Below are 15987 nucleotides of genomic sequence, written 5' to 3'. Positions count from 1 at the left end.
GATGACCATTGGTACTCTCTCTCCCTTTCTCCTCCCTCTTCTCTCCTCTTTATCTTCTCTCTCTAACAGGATGATGAGTAGGAGGACGCCTTTGGGCGAGGGGGCGGGGCCCTGGAGTGGAAGTGCCTCTGCCGCTTCCGTCCCGTCCGGGCGGACCTCGACCCCATTTTGTCGCTTGCCTTTTCTCCTGTCCCTTTCCACCTTTAAACACTCTCTCCCTCTCTCTCTCTCTCACACACACACACACACACACGTCATACACCCTCTCTCTCTCTCTCTCCCCCACACGCACATACACTCTCTCTCTCTCTCTCTCTCTCTCTCTCTCTCCTCCCGCACCATTGAGTCACCAACACACACACCCTCTCTCTCTCTCTCTCTCTCACACACACACACACGTCATACACCCTCTCTCTCTCTCTCTCTCTCCCCCCCCACACGCACATACACCCACACTCTCTCTCTCTCTCTCTCCCCCGCACATCATTAACACACACCCCCCCCCTCTCTCTCTCTCTCTCTCTCTCTCTCTTTTTCACAGACAGACACACGTACTCTTTCACTCCCTCTCTCTAGATAGATTCGCTCTCTGTCTCACAAGCTCCAAACCTTCCAATCAACTCTCTTCTGCTGCTGAGCTCAAAGCTCTCGCTCTCTCTCTCTCTAACCCTCAGCTGCCCTATAAATAATTACTATAAATTCACCCTTTTCCTGTTATACCCTAGCCCCTTAAATTCTGTTACTTATGTGAATTTTCTATGTGTGTGCTTCAATAAGCAGTCTTTCTCCATCCTTGCTAATTCCTTGAAGAGAGGGGATCATGGTCAGGTATGCATACATACATGTGTAAAAGCCTAGGGCTATATAATTAGAAATAGATAGCTATTATTGGGCTAGCTCCTGCAGCTGCACACTCAATATCAAACCTTAGTATTATAGTTGTTTCTAAAGTTAAACCCTTGTAACTACCTGCAATTAATGATCTGCCATTAAGGCTAATTAATGCTTAATCACCTTAATACCAGCATTAAGCCCCCCCCCCCCCCCCCCCCCCCTCCTAAACACCCCACAGATTTGAAAGCATAGTTCTACAATCATTTCATTCAGCTCAAGCAAAAGTGTTGCTTCACATCAACAGCCTTATTGTTGATCTTCAGTTAGGGCTAGCTAGGGTTCAAGGCTTGTGGCTCACATACCATCATCATTAATTAGACTATCATTATTAAGCCCTGCCCCCTGACACCATGAATGATGAAGGCAGCTTCTCAGCTTCTGATCATACCTGTCATGACACCAATGATCAATTCATGATTAATGCATTAATGATGCAGCACCAGCATCACCATGACCAGTTTGGCGCTGTCGGAAGTTATCACATCAACTGCGACTATCAGCCCGCCACCGCTGCCGCAGCATCCGCAAACGTTCCACCTATGCCGCGATTGCAATCTCCTGGAGACCATCATCAATATGGTGTTCATCTCAGTGGTGTGAATGGTGCACTTGCATCATCAGCAGGTGGTTTCCCAATATTAGGAGGCAGTAGTATTGGACCACTTAATCCAGGTGGTATTCTGGCAGGACCTACACAGAGTGGTGGCGGCATGCCGGTATTCGGCAGCAGTAATTCGGTGCGGATACCCGCATCTGGTAGTGGTATACCACCATGTCAAAATGGTGGTGTTCGCGGCAGCTGTTTACCGACTCAGCCAGTGACACCGCCAAGTAGATACGAATCACAGAAACGGCGTGATTGGAACACATTTGGACAGTACTTGAGAAATAGCAAGCCTCCTTTGCCCTTGTCAAGATGCAATGGTGAGCATGTGCTTCAGTTTCTGAGATACTTGGACCAATTTGGCAAGACCAAAGTGCATGGACCTAGGTGCCCATATTTTGGGCTTCCACACCCGCCGGGCCCTTGCGAATGTCCGCTTCGTCAAGCCTGGGGTAGCCTGGATGCACTCATTGGGCGCTTGCGTGCGGCTTTCGAGGAGAACGGAGGCAAGCCAGAGTCGAATCCCTTCGGAGCACGGCAGGTTCGACTCTACCTTCGAGAAGTGAGAGAACATCAAGCGAAGGCGCGCGGCATTGCGTACGAGAAGAAGAAACGCAAGCGCCCGAAACCACCCAGTGGCGCAGGAACGTGCTCGAACGCGACTGATACCAATGCGAATTTTCATTCGGAACCTCCGGCCGGATCGTCCTCTTCTAGCGGCTTTCTTGTATCCGGATGCAACTAAATATGCAAATGGACATCATCGAGCTGCCCTCGTCGAGTGCACAAGCGCCGCGGCGGCAGGAGCTCTCTTCTTTCATGTAAGATGCGACACTCTCTTTCGAAAAGAAAATGCCAGTAGTAGCTTGTGTGACTACTTTTTGCAATTGAGCACAAGGTGATCATGAGGGGCACATGTAGCAATTAGTGTACATTGGTGGATTGTTATGACAGAGTTTGTGTGAAGGGTGTCGAAGCCGAAGCACCGATAGGAGCAAACGGTATCCCAATGTGGAGGGTGAGAGATGATGTAAGCGGCCGGTGGTGCGGATGCAGAACGATGAGGGAGCTCGGAATTAGATAGGCATGTGAAGCCAGGTGGGACAACTTCTTACTGGGCCACTAGAGCTACTAGAAACATAGACAATATGATCATAATTAGATAGCTAAGAAAACCTGCAGAGCTTGAAAGCTTGTCATCAACTCTAATTAAGGAGCTTTAATTACAACTAGTGCTTTAGGTGACCATGTAAAGCTCAATATCAATAGGCCATCATCAATGGTTGTCTCATTAATACAGAGCTCATTATCATTATAGGGAGAATATAGGGCATCCAGGTTGATGACACTCACCTACTTCATTCAGTATCGCATAGGCCAAGATTATAATACATTAATCTCCAGTGCAGTCCTAAGCCTCAGTTTCCCATCAATCTATAGCTCTACCCTGCTGTAAGCTTTTGTAAAGAACACTCCAAGCTTTCCATGAAACCTGCAATGAACCCATCTCATCAACTCTTACCTTAATTTTTGCATTAGAAAATACAGAATAAATCTGGGGCCATTGAAATCAAAGTATAATGTGACGTTTTGGATTTGATGTTAATGTATTATACTATACGGGTTCCTATTCTATTCTAGGTTAGTAGGATATTAAATATATGATGTTTTGCAGCCGGCCCTAATTTAGAAAACTAATCAATATGAGGTTTATGTTTATATAATTTAATGATATGTAATATTGGGTTGCGCATGGCTTGTTTTTGTGTAATATGAGAGAGAGAGAGAGAGAGAGAGAGAGAGAGAGAGAGAGAGAGAGAGCATGGCTACACACACACACACACACACACACACACATATATATATAGATAGATAGATAGAGAGAGAGAGAGAGAGAGAGAGAGAGAGAGAGAGAGAGAGAGAGAGAGAGAGCATGGCTACAGATAATTCAATTCCACAGAGATAGAGAGTGAGAGCTCACCCACAATAATTTTACATATGTTTAATTGATAATTAATCATATATAGTACCCACTTGAAGACTAATTATAACTATTCTTGAGCCCCATTGCTTGCATAAATGGCAAACTAGCTAGAAGTCATCATCAATTGTGATATTGAGTACAAAGACTAGTATATTACCATTTTCTCATTATTGAAATGAGAATGGGCCAACCATGGGCCAAGTGCTGTCCTTCTTGCCTCCCAACCTTTGTTTTTCTTAAATAATTGTCATTCTTTTTCTCCATATGACCCTCCTCGGGATATATAGCCTCCCTACTTACCACCGAAAATTATACTTGCCTTAGAGGACCACCTTTGGGAGTTCCTTTCACCTCGTGAGAAGAGAAGATATCATATAGTGGTGGTCATCAACAAATTGTGGACAGGAAAAAGGAATTGGAAGAGGTGGTTTTTTAAGGATTGCACCAAATTCATGGAAATAGACGGACTTCAAACCACAAATAGGGACAAATGCAGAAAGACGTGTTTTAAGAAACATGACAAGTACGTGGATGGAATAGATGGATCTCACAAAATAAGCTCAAGGACTCCAATTGAACCGCAAAGGCAAACACAGGGTTCAAGCCATTGCTTGGAATCCCACTGATGATGTTAACCCATAAAATTAGGCAATTCATGGATACAATAGATGGACCTAAAACCGTTGCAACAAAATTAGGAAATAAAGGCACAGAGAGGTGTTTTAAGAAACATGTCAAATTCATGGATCCATATAATAGATGGACCTCAAAACACAAAATAGGAAACATATGCAAAAAAGGACAGCTAATTAAGCACATTATTAGAACATTCCCAACAAAGTAAGTGCCAATGAATGTGAAATATGATCACCTTGGTCAATCCAATTCTAAAGGTGAAATATTAAACGACAATAAGTAATCAAATTGGTTAAAGTCCAATTCAATAATCTCTATAACTCCTCAAGATCTAAAACATCAAGCACAGAAAGCCACCCACTAGCCATCGGGTTAACTAATCCGATGGTAGATTTAAAGAATCTTATTTATATATATAACAACAATCAACATAAAGCTTTTCATACTTTGAAAGTATGATAACCTCGCTCTCGAGGGGGGGCTTTCACCTTTTAGAGATGCTTGGTATCACTTGCATTTAAGGGGTGTTTGATCTAAAAGCCCTCCCATTTACATGACACCTAGCTCTCTTGATGCTCCCACAGTATGCTAACATGTTTAAGGTGGAGGCCCTGAGATGATAACCCTCATTCATCATGAGTCTCTAACAAAATAACCATGCTATAATCATTGTTTATACAAAGCAAACCTATTCTATAACTTATTCAAAAACACACAAGAGGAGAGACTATTCTTCATCCTTTGTGCTAGGATCATGAGTACATTAAACTATTATATAATTAGGTCAAGGAAAATGGGTGTATGTGGAACAATGGTCGTGTGGGCAAGGCCCAAATAATGGCTCACTAGGAAAGGTCTCTAGGCGCAGACTCTAGGGTAAGGCCCTGCCACTTCGATGGCATACCTAGAGTTTGGGGCTTAGGTAGAAGGCTACATAAGAATAGGTTGGGAGGAGACAAATATGCCATTCAAGTTCTCACATTGGTATCGAAGCTCATGACATCTCTCGCTTTGGGTTGTTTTGTGCCGTGGGCAGAGAGCTGTCGGATACTTTGCAGGAGGAGACACAGGAAGTCCAGCCAATCAGAAGCATGACATCCAAGGGGAACACCCCAAAGACTCCCGCGAGAACACGGCCAAGATTTGTTGTTGTCTTAGCGGATCCAAGAAAATTAGATCGAATTGCACAACTCCAAGCGTCCCTCAATCGGGCCATGGAAGAAAACCAAGACCTCAAAGCTCGCCTTAGCAAGCTCGAGGCTCGATTTGCTTCCATGTCCGATCTTGCCACAACCAAAGTGAAGGAAGCTGAAGCAAAGGTCACTCAAGTCCATTGAACGACGCTTGCTACAGTGAAGACGTGTGTGATAACAAAGCTCCAAGAATGCCAGCTCCAAGAATGCCAGTTCCAAGAAGAGAACACCCTCAAGGTTCGCATTGGCGGGCTACCCCCAACATGGGAAATGACCAAAAATGACTTTTTGGAGCACATCAATTTCCTTCAATGGGTTAGAATGTATCACCTCTAGAGGGCCTAACAAGCCCATACTAAGCGGGGATGCCATTCTTGAGTTTGTGAATAGGTCGACTCAGGTAATTACTACAACAATCATGCCTTTTAAAGGACACCAAGTTTTGGATTGTAGAGGAACTCACCCCACTACAACTCAAACACAAAAGCAAAGAGCTCGGAAAAGTACATGCCGCATGAGCCAAAGGAAAATGGGCGGTCTACTACGGAGGGAAGGCAGTCATTCAGGACTTCCACTCTCCCAAGCCTTCTACAATAGTCGAACACCACCCCTTAGTTGTTCAACATCAAGGATTTAATAATCACGTGATCACATGACTTTATTTTGTGATTACAATGTGTTATCATCATATTCACATAATTACACTTTACATGATCACATTTAAGCCGATGAATGGTGACTTGATAACCCACCAAAATCATTATTTTTTTGTTGCAAGCCCACTCGGATATGGCAAAAACCCATCGAAGAGTGTACTAGGCTATTGAAAAGCTCGATAGGACTACCAATTTGGGTGGTTTTGTAGGTTAATAGGACGATCACGTGAACATTTAAAGTGATCCCATATTTTAAAAAGTGATCACTCAATGTTATCAACCTGTTTGCATGTTTGTGATCATGTTAATGAGATCCCTGTTCAACATTTTTCCCTTTTCTCACCTTGTTCTAGATCTGTTTTGTAATTTTGTACTTGTGGGGTTGTTTCATCGAGCTACTAGGAATTGTATAGTTATATCAACCTCGTGGTTGTCACCCTAATGTAACAACCACCCGCCCTCTCCATGGTGAGAGGATTTATGCTTTTGTATGCATGTTTTGGTCCCATAGGTCACATGTGACCTCTTAAGGACGATAAATCTCTCTCTCTCTCTCTCTCTCTCTCTCTCTCTCTCTCTCTCTCTCTCTCTCTCTCTCTCTCTCTCTCTCTCTCTCTCTCTCTCTCTCTCTCTCTCTCTCTCTACTTTTTTTCCACGATGGGAAGGTGGTTGAGGGATTGAATTTCTATCCACTAAGGGTGCATGAAAAATAAGAGAGTTGTCTGCAAGTTTGGCACACCACTGGATGGGGGTGGTGTGAGGGTACTACAGAGACTGCCATGAGGAGGGCGACTAGAGGGAGGAAGAGGAGAGGGATCTCTCTCTCGTACTTTGCATGCACGCCAATTAGGTGCAGGAGCTGGCACCATTGTTTAAGACCATCTCTCTCTCTCTCTCTCTCTCTCTCTCTCTCTCTCTCTCTCTCTCTCTCTCTCTCTCTCTCTCTCTCTCTCTCTCTCTCTCTCTCTCTCTCTCTCTCTCTCTCTCTCTCTCTGTCTCTTAAGTGCACCAAGGACGAGGTGGGTATGCAGGCCACCATTGAAGGCAGCGATTAAGGTACTCTCTTTCGGATGTTGTGAGCACCAAATCCGAGGAGGGACTACCGAGGGAAGCATTTGTGAGCCATCAGAGGAAAAGTAGCTACCATAGTTGCATGTCTCCATACTCTCTTTTTATTACTGGTTGTAGGCAATTTCCTAGCTGTCAAAGCACACACTTTCTCAAAGATGATATTTTAGGAGCTCTATAGACGGAGAGGGAAGAAGCTCGCCATAGTTCTCTCTCCTTACATCATAGCCAATGAGATGCTCAAATTCTCTCTCTCTCTCTCTCTCTCTCTCTCTCTCTCTCTCTCTCTCTCTCTCTCTCTCTCTCTCTCTCTCTCTCTCTCTCTCTCTCTCTCTCTCATGTTGGTCACAAAGCAAAGCCGCCAACATAACGAAGTGGAAGGTTGAGGCATAAACAAATAAGAGAAGTAATCTTTAGCCAAAAGGTTTCTTTTTTTTGTACGGCAAGAATCCAATTGACACAAGGTTGATATCCGATTTTTTCATAAAAGATTACGACATCCAGGTATACAATTTTTTGCTTCAAGAGTTGCATGCATGGCATGCAAGTTGGGTGGAATTAAAGATCCATGCAAGAAGGATTCTTCTATGCTTTGCAACAACTTTTTAAGGATTTGTCACGGATAAGAGGTGCTAAGCTATGGTAAATTCCTTTTGCTAGAAATTACAACCTATATGGCATGGCTCAAAAAATCAGCATGAGGCCAATCATCTCTAAGCTAGGCAAAGTATGCTAGATCAAAATGTGTTAATGCTTTTGTATTAACTACATTACTTAATCAATCATGACTCATATGCAAGATCTTGAATCTGGTGCAGTTGATTTTCTTACTTTCCTTGTCAAAATACTTTGTACTAGAGGTTTCTTGTAGGGAGAATGTCCATAAGTGTTGCAATTGATGATTGCTATATGTTAGCCTTCCTTTGAACCACATGAGCTTGTGTACATGCATAGTACCATTCATGGTACATGAATATGTTTACTTTTTGATAATAGTGCTACATACGATTTCCATAACTACAACCTAGTTAAGAAGCTTGATATTACATAGACTCATAGTTTTCTCTATTATATTCTCTCCCTTATGAATGGGCCTAACAAAGAGTTATGGAAAACCAAGGTTAAGAATCTTTGTCTAGAAGTTCAAGAGAATATCATGCACTTGTACTATCAAGTTATGAATATGAGTCGTGTGGATATGGTTCTAAGTAGAGCTTGTCACATAAATTAGTTCCTTCTTTAGCTGAAAGTTATGACCATAACTCCCTTCAGTTCTTTGCCAATAGTAGACATGTTTTGTCACTAGGAGAGAAGAATATTTTACCTTAGTCTCTACTCATATGTTCAATGAAATTTTTCGAGTTGTATGACAACAATGAATTAATAAAGGAAGTCTTTTTGTGTTACTAGTTGCCTCACGCTCTTTCAAATTGTTCTTCTTTCCATGATAATGAAAAGGTTTCCATTAATCGAGGAAATTCCTCAGCGGTGCACTCTTATTCTCTCTCTATGACTTCTTATGAACAAAGTACGCAACATGTTTCTAGGCACACTACATATCAACTCCAACATGTTTCTAAGCACACTACATATCAACTCCAACAATTGTTACAAGAACACCTTGACGTTTTTACTTAAAATCTTCCTCCAAGATTACCATTGTAAATGCAACTTAGCATTAATTCCGTTCCTGGTAGAAAACCTATAAGTAAGCCTCTTTACAAGCTCAGTCACATGGAAGTCATGCAGCTTGTTGACTACTTAAGTCGTGGTTTCATTCAACAAAGTTCTTTGTCGTAGGTGATTCCAATTATTTTGGTTAAGAAAAAGGAATTCTCTATACATATGTGTGTAGATTACCATGCTTTGAATGTACCAACTGTTTCGAACAAGTATCCTCTCCCAAGGTGGATGAGCTATTTGATAAGCTAAAGGGAGATCACTTTTTCTCTAAGAAATAATTATGATCATCTATCATCAAGTACATATATGTTTAGCATATATTCCAAAGACTTCTTCTCGTACAAGGTTTGGAAACTATGAATTCTTGGTTATGCCTTTTGGGTCAACCGATTCTCTTGCCACTTTCATGAATGCGATGGATGATATTCTATGCCATCATTGGGAAAATTTGTCATTGTTTTTCTTGATGACAATATGCTCTACAATGCTATATAAGAAGATCACTCACACACCTCATGTTGCTATTTGAATTTCTAAGAGAGCACAAATTTTACGCCAAGCTAAGTAAATGTGATTCCTTGTAAACAAAAATCAACTACTTAGATGATGTTATCTCTTATGCTCATCTTCAAATGGATCCAACTAAGGTAGATGTAATCGCAGAAGGGTCTCATCCTACTAATCTAGAATATATTCAGATTTTCTTAGGTATGGTAGGCTATTATCATGAACTCATCAAGGGATATGCTCAAAAAGAAGTTCTTATGATGGATTGATTAACAACTCAAGAAAAGGCCTTCACTTGGGGTAAATAGAAACAACATAGTTTTGACAAACTAAAGGTAGCTTTAACTACAACACCCATTTTGGCTATTGTTGATCCTCTCAAACCATTTGTGTTTGAGACCGGCCCAATTAACAAAGCTATTGGAAATTGCTATTGCAAGAAGGGAGGCTTGTTGCTTTTGAAAGACAAAAGTTGGATTTTGCTCAACATAATTATTCTTTTTATGAGTGAGTTTTATGACATCATTCATGCTTTGAGGTAATGGTAACATTACCCATATGGTGCTTAATTTGAGATGGTTGTTTTTATCATGAAATCATTAGATGGTTTGCACAAAAGAAATATTTGAAGACAGATGGGTTGAAATACTTCCAGAATATGACTGTAACTTACAATATTGTAAAGGTCATTCCAATGTTGTAGCTAATGCTTTAAGTCACATGATTGAGTTAAATTTTCTTACATTTACAAAAATTCAAAGTGATTTTTTAGAATCTCTTGAGTAAAATTGCGAGTATGATAGGTCTTACTATAAAGTCATGTTACAAAAAGAGAGCTTGCCAACACTTAAGCCAGTGTTCAAGACAACTTTACACAATATTTCACTTTCACTAGTGAAGAAATCAACTTTTGGAAACAATTTTCCATTGGTTAGGGGTACTTACTCCACAAGGGGAGAGGAAGGAAACTCTACACAAGATTCCACTTGCACTAGTGACAAAATCATTGGAAACATTTTTCTATTGATGAGGGGTACTTTCTCCATAAGGGGAGAGTATGTATACCAATGGACATTGACCTTAGGCACCAAATCCATTATGAGTGTCATGATAGTCCTAGTGTAAGTCATCTTGGGATAAGAAAGACTTATGCACTCATAAGTTGCCGATTCTACAAGCTGTCGTACATGCATGAGGTCATGCAAGATTATGTAATTAACTGCCAAAAGTACCAAGTTAATATTTAGAAAAATGATTGGAATTAGGAGGGTTTATTCATCCTTTATAGATCCCCATTGTTGGCAAATGTGAAAGTATCTCTATGGATTAATAGTATGACTTTTCACTACTACAAGTGGACATGACTCCATTTGGATAGTGGTTAACCATACTACCAAGATGTGTCTAAGGTATTCCTATTGAAATTATGTTTAAGAATCCATATTAACAAGGTTATTTGTGGAAAACCTCTATTGGTTTTATGGATTGCCCATGAACATTGTAAGTGATCACGATGCGAGCATAAGTTCCATAGCTATTTTTGGTAGAGCTGAATTCCAAAAGTTGAGTACTAAGTTAAGTTTAAGTACAATTGATCATCCCAAAATTCATGGTCAAACCAAGCAAGTAATTTAAGTCATAGATGATATGCTATGTGTCTATCTAATAAAGAAAAGCTACATTGGGAAGATTATATATCAATTTTGGAGTTTTCTTACAATAGTGACAAGCATGTGTCTTCAAGGTAAAGTCCATTTATGTTGATGTACGACTTTCAACCTTGTTCACCAGTTCTAGTTGCATAAGACAACAAAAAGATCTAGCAAGTTGAGGAATTTCTAAAAGATCATATGTCCATGTTACATGTTGCTCATTTAAATGTTAGCGTAAGATAGATATCAAAAGTACACTATTGGAAAATGATAGCTGGTTGCTTTTGAAGAAGGTGATCAAGTTTTTCTATGTGTACCAAAATATTATATAAGTCCTAAGACTTGTCCATTCCAAAATTTATCTCCTCGCTACTATGGTCCATTCAAGAGCATCAAATGTATTAGTGTGGTTTCCAATAAGTTGGATTTACCGTCCTCTTCATTGGTCCATCTAGTGTTTCACATTAGTCGGTTGAGAAAACAACTAGGCAATGATGATAATGTGGTGGACCCAAATGATTTGGTCCATTTTATTGAGTCACCAACTTTACCTCATAAACCACAACATATTCTAGATTCCTCTATTTTATGTACTGAACATCATGAATGCCATCAAGTTCTGATCAAGTGGAAAGATAGACTTGAAGAGGATGCCACTTGGGATAACATTAGTGTGATTAAAAATCATTTTTCCTTTCTTATTTTTGAGGATAAAAACTTTTCCAAAAAGGAGGAATAGTTTCAGTTCAATGGTCTTATGGGCAAGGCTTGACCAATGGTTATGTGGGAGAGGTCCCTAGGGTAAGGCCTTGCCACTTGGATGACATACATAGCTCACAGGGACTTAGGTAGAATGCGACATAAGCATAGTTTGGGTGGAGATATATATGTGAGTTCACCCAAGTTCTCATAGTATGAAATTATTCCATGAGCATGCAGCTACACTAAAAAAGAGTGGCAAGTAACCACATGTAGCCAGACTATAGAAGAGTAATTAAAAGAAGATACATTGAAATGAGCTACAAACAACATGCATGAGAGAATGATCTCATGACCATGTTTCACTTGCTATCTCAACAATTGGCTTGCACGTGTATTTGGATTCCATTTGCATTTCAATCACTATATTCATCTTAAGTTCTTTTCTTCTCACCTTTATCATCACAACCTTCATTGCTCCTCATACACACACTATCATTCCTCTATCTCAATGACAGTTAGGAAAACAATGAGGTCTAAGAGAGCATGCATCTTTATTTGGAAGTTTAAATAATTCAAACATTTAGTATAAAATAAACAAGTCAAAGGACAGATTTTGAATTCAAATAGGCCAAAATGAATAGTTAATTTGAACTCAAATGTTTCATCCAAATTGAAGTTTGAAATCTAGCAGTAAGAAAAACTATATGATGTAACTTATCTAGATAAAGTGCTCAGTGCATAGATTCCATGCGTACAATCTCTGCTCAAACTAGAGATCTCACTACAACACTAAATGAAGATATCGACGCGTCTATATCGACGGCCATGCCTTTCCACGCGTATATCGACGACATTAGCGGGCGTCGCTATACGCGTTGCTATACGCGTCGCAATGTGCGTCGATATATGCGTGGAAAGGCTTTATTTGCCATGCGTATAGCGACGCTTATATCGACGCGAAAAAATTTGGGGGAAAAAAGCGAAACCCGCGCGCAGGGGCCATTTTCACCTGCTCGGGTCTTGGCCGAAACCTGCTGCACAGGTATTATGTCCATCTCCACCCTCACCAACCCCTCTCTCTCTCTCTCTCTCTCTCTCTCTACATCGTGTGTGTGTGTAGGAAAGAGAGAGAGAGAGAGAGAGAGAGAGAGAGAGAGAGAGAGAGAGAGAAATGTGTGTGTGTGTGTGTAGGTAATCAAAGAGAGAGAGATCAAGAGAGAATTAATGTATGCTTAGGAAATTAAAACTAAAGAAAAAAAAATTAAAGAGAGAAATGAAATGAAATGTTATATTAAAGTCTTCGAAAGGCCAAAGTAACCTATGAGACATGAGACAAGAAAGTTACAATGTGATGGATCTGATACAAAGTCAGAGTAAGAAGATGACAAAATAAAATATTATGGAATCCTAAACTACTAGGTGTTGAATAAACGGCCAAACGAGGTAGTTGGGATAGGTAGATCTCCTCCATGGTCAGTACTCTGATCGGACGTTGTGCATGTCGAGCCAAAGTGACCTAGCTAGATCCTCTGATGCAGCCTCTGTCGATGTTGTGTAGTCCTCCGCAGTCGTGGGCGTCTAGATCTCCCTAGATCAGTCGCTCGTTCGATCATTAGAGAGATAGGGAAGTAGAGAGAGAGAGAGAGAGAGAGAGAGAGAGAGAGAGAGAGAGAGAGAGAGAGAGGAAATAGAGAAAGAGAGTTATATATATATATATATATATATATAGACAGAGAGAGAGAGAGAGAGAGAGAGAGAGAGATAGGGAAGTGGAGCTCTAGGAGTTATGGCAGAGAAATAGGAAAATAGAGAAATAGAGAGCGATAGGAAAATAGAGAAAGAGAGATAGCGAGAGCGAGATCAAGAGAGAGAGAGAGAGAGAGAGAGAAAGAGAGATAGCGAGAGCGAGATCGAGATCGAGAGAGAAAGAACGAGAGATAGGGTACGTAGACAGAGAAGAAACTATGGAACTAAAAGAGGCAAAGGGGTTTTGTCTGTTACATGCATTGCCATGTACACCTGGGAGTGCACGTATGTGTCTACCCATATAGGATTTGACCAATAAAGACGAGATTTTGACCCGGTGGTCCTGATCTCCGTACACATCTGGACCGAGGTGTACGGAGATTGGGCAAGACTAGAGAATGCGAGGTAGTTTACATTGTGAGGAGTATATATATATATATATATTAAAACAACATTTATAATCATTGTAGATGGCAACATCATCAACTAACATGGAGGAAAAGATTGCATGCTCGTGCACGCTCTGCAAGTATCAAATCCTGCGCAAGCATAGGATATGTAATGAGCATGTGCACAAGTACGGAGAGTTTGCTAGAGAAACCGTACAGAATCTGCGATACGACTCCTATGGAACGGGCATTGATTTCCGCGACATAGCACCTACATCTGAGAGAGAGAGAAAAAAGATTATGCGTGAAGGTCCGACCAATATAGAGCCACTGATGGAAGCAGAAAAGGGCTTACAGACAGAAGAAGACGGCATGGAGGAGATGCTGGATGCCTTCTTCCAGACAAGCGAGGAGAACGCGAACGAAGTAGCACCAGAAGCCGTGCGCCTATCTCCTGAAGACATGTTGAGGAAGTTGGCACGTCAACCAATCTATGAAGGCGCCAAAATATCTGTGCTTCGTACTTGTCTGGCGTTTTTGAATCTTCAGTCAGTGTACGGGTGGTCAGATGAAAACGTCACTGCTTTGTTTAGGTACGTAATTTACAAAAGAGATTTTTCGATTGCAACGGTGATGTGCTCGGAGAGCTTTTTAATTTGATGTGGCTTAAACAGGTTATTGCAGGAGCAACTTCTCCCGGCTGGCAATCAAATGTCCCCATCCAGGCCCGACGCAAAGCAACTTTTGACCTCAGTTGGCTTGGACTACAACAAGATTCATGCATGTCCAAATGATTGCATTCTTTTTCGCAATGAATTCGCAGATTGTCTGTCGTGTCCTAAGTGCAGAGCAATGCGCTACAAACAAGATGCAGTTGGCGAGACAGTGCCAGCTAAAGTGTTGCGGCATTTCCCTATTATTCCTAGGATAAAAAGCATGTTTCGTTGTGGTTCCATTGCAAAGTTGATGCAGTGGCATTCTACGAATAGATCCACTGATGCCACATCTATGGTGCCCACTGATTCGAAAGCTTGGAGGCACATTGAAGATACCTGGCCACATTTTAAGAGTGAACCATGCAATTTGCGTTTGGGCATGGCAATGGATGGAGTCAATCCATTTGGCTTGAGAAGCTCGTCATGGAGCACTTGGCCTGTGTGCCTTATCAATTACAACCTCCCGCCGTGGCTTGCTATCAAGAAGGGTCATTTGATTTTAAGCTTGATTATACCTGGTAAGTTCAAGGCAAAAAACATGGATGTTTATCTAGCTCCACTAGTTGACGAGATCCAAGAGTTATGGCATGGGATCAACATAGCAGATGCGGTTGAACCAGTAGGACAACAACATGCAAGGATCCATGGACTTCTTATGTGGACTATGCATGATTGGCCAGGATACGGAGAAGCTTCTGGTAATGGTTATTGATTTACAAAATTCTCACTATTCGCAAGCCCTTTTCCTTGGCCTGATTCATGCTTTGATATATGCAGGACTAACAACTTCGGGATACAATGCATGTCCAATTTGCGGGCAGTCTTTGGATGTGCGCTATTCTGCCTCTCTTCGAAAGACAATTTATCAAGGCCACCACCGTTATCTTCCAGATGGCCATCACTTGCGCGAAGGCCAGCTTGGTCGCGTCGAATGTCGTCCTATGCATGTACAAGAGTGGCGTCGCCGATGGGAGCAACATGAGGGGCAACCTGTTCCAGGAATGAAACGTTTTTCCATTCTCCATACGTTGCCATACTGGGGTGATCTACTAATTAACCATTTGCTGGATCCAATGCATATATTCAAGAATGTGGGAGAGCTCCTCTGGAAGACAATCATTGGAATGAAAGACAATCGAGCTTCACGAGATGATTTGAAGTCGGTTGGAAAGATGCCAGAGCTGTGGCCTTTCACCAATGTAGCTGGTCAAACAAAACTTCCAAGAGCTCCATGGGTATTGCTAAAAAACAAAGAGCAACAAGTGAAAAGGGTGATTTCAGAGTTCAGGACGCCAACAGGATATATGCGATGTCTCAAGACAGCATTCACCCGTGACGATCAACTGTCAGGGTTGAAATCGCACGACTGGCATAAGTTAACGGAGGAAGTGCGGACCTGCATATACAAGATTTCAGAGCTAGTGCGGTGGATCTCTTCCAAGGAGATACGGGAGGAATCTATTGCAGTCGCAAGGGCTAACTCCATTGAGGCAGTTTGCATGATTGAGAAGTATCTACCCACGAGCTACCTAACTTATAGATGAAGATGCAATGGAT

At 41.5% G+C, this 15987-nt stretch overlaps 1 protein-coding gene across 2 annotated transcripts; it reads left to right on the top strand.

The window, feature by feature from the left end:
• Positions 1-569: 569 nt before the first annotated feature.
• On the top strand, positions 570-3116 carry LOC147435718 (uncharacterized). Of its 2 annotated transcripts, none has more exons than XM_086488692.1 (2): positions 570-2319; positions 2466-3116. In XM_086488692.1, exon 1 carries the CDS (start codon positions 1245-1247, stop codon positions 2241-2243), a length of 999 nt encoding a protein of 332 aa, XP_086344818.1. In that variant the 5' UTR covers positions 570-1244; the 3' UTR covers positions 2244-2319; positions 2466-3116. The 2 variants fall into 2 exon arrangements, with proteins under 2 accessions (XP_086344818.1, XP_086344817.1); XM_086488691.1 differs by having other exon boundaries at positions 2453-3116.
• The last annotated feature ends 12871 nt before the right edge of the window (positions 3117-15987 follow it).

This window comes from Adiantum capillus-veneris, chromosome 18, assembly GCF_014529385.1.
Source record: "Adiantum capillus-veneris isolate H3 chromosome 18, ASM1452938v2, whole genome shotgun sequence".
In the NCBI taxonomy this organism is placed as follows: Eukaryota; Viridiplantae; Streptophyta; class Polypodiopsida; order Polypodiales; family Pteridaceae; genus Adiantum; species Adiantum capillus-veneris.
Note: the sequence above shows the minus strand (reverse complement) of the source record. Positions and strands in the feature narration are given on the sequence as shown.

Excerpts from the sequence above, each read along its gene's own strand:
- LOC147435718 (XM_086488692.1), top strand. The coding sequence starts at position 1,245 with ATGAATGATGAAGGCAGCTTCTCAGCTTCTGATCATACCTGTCATGAC.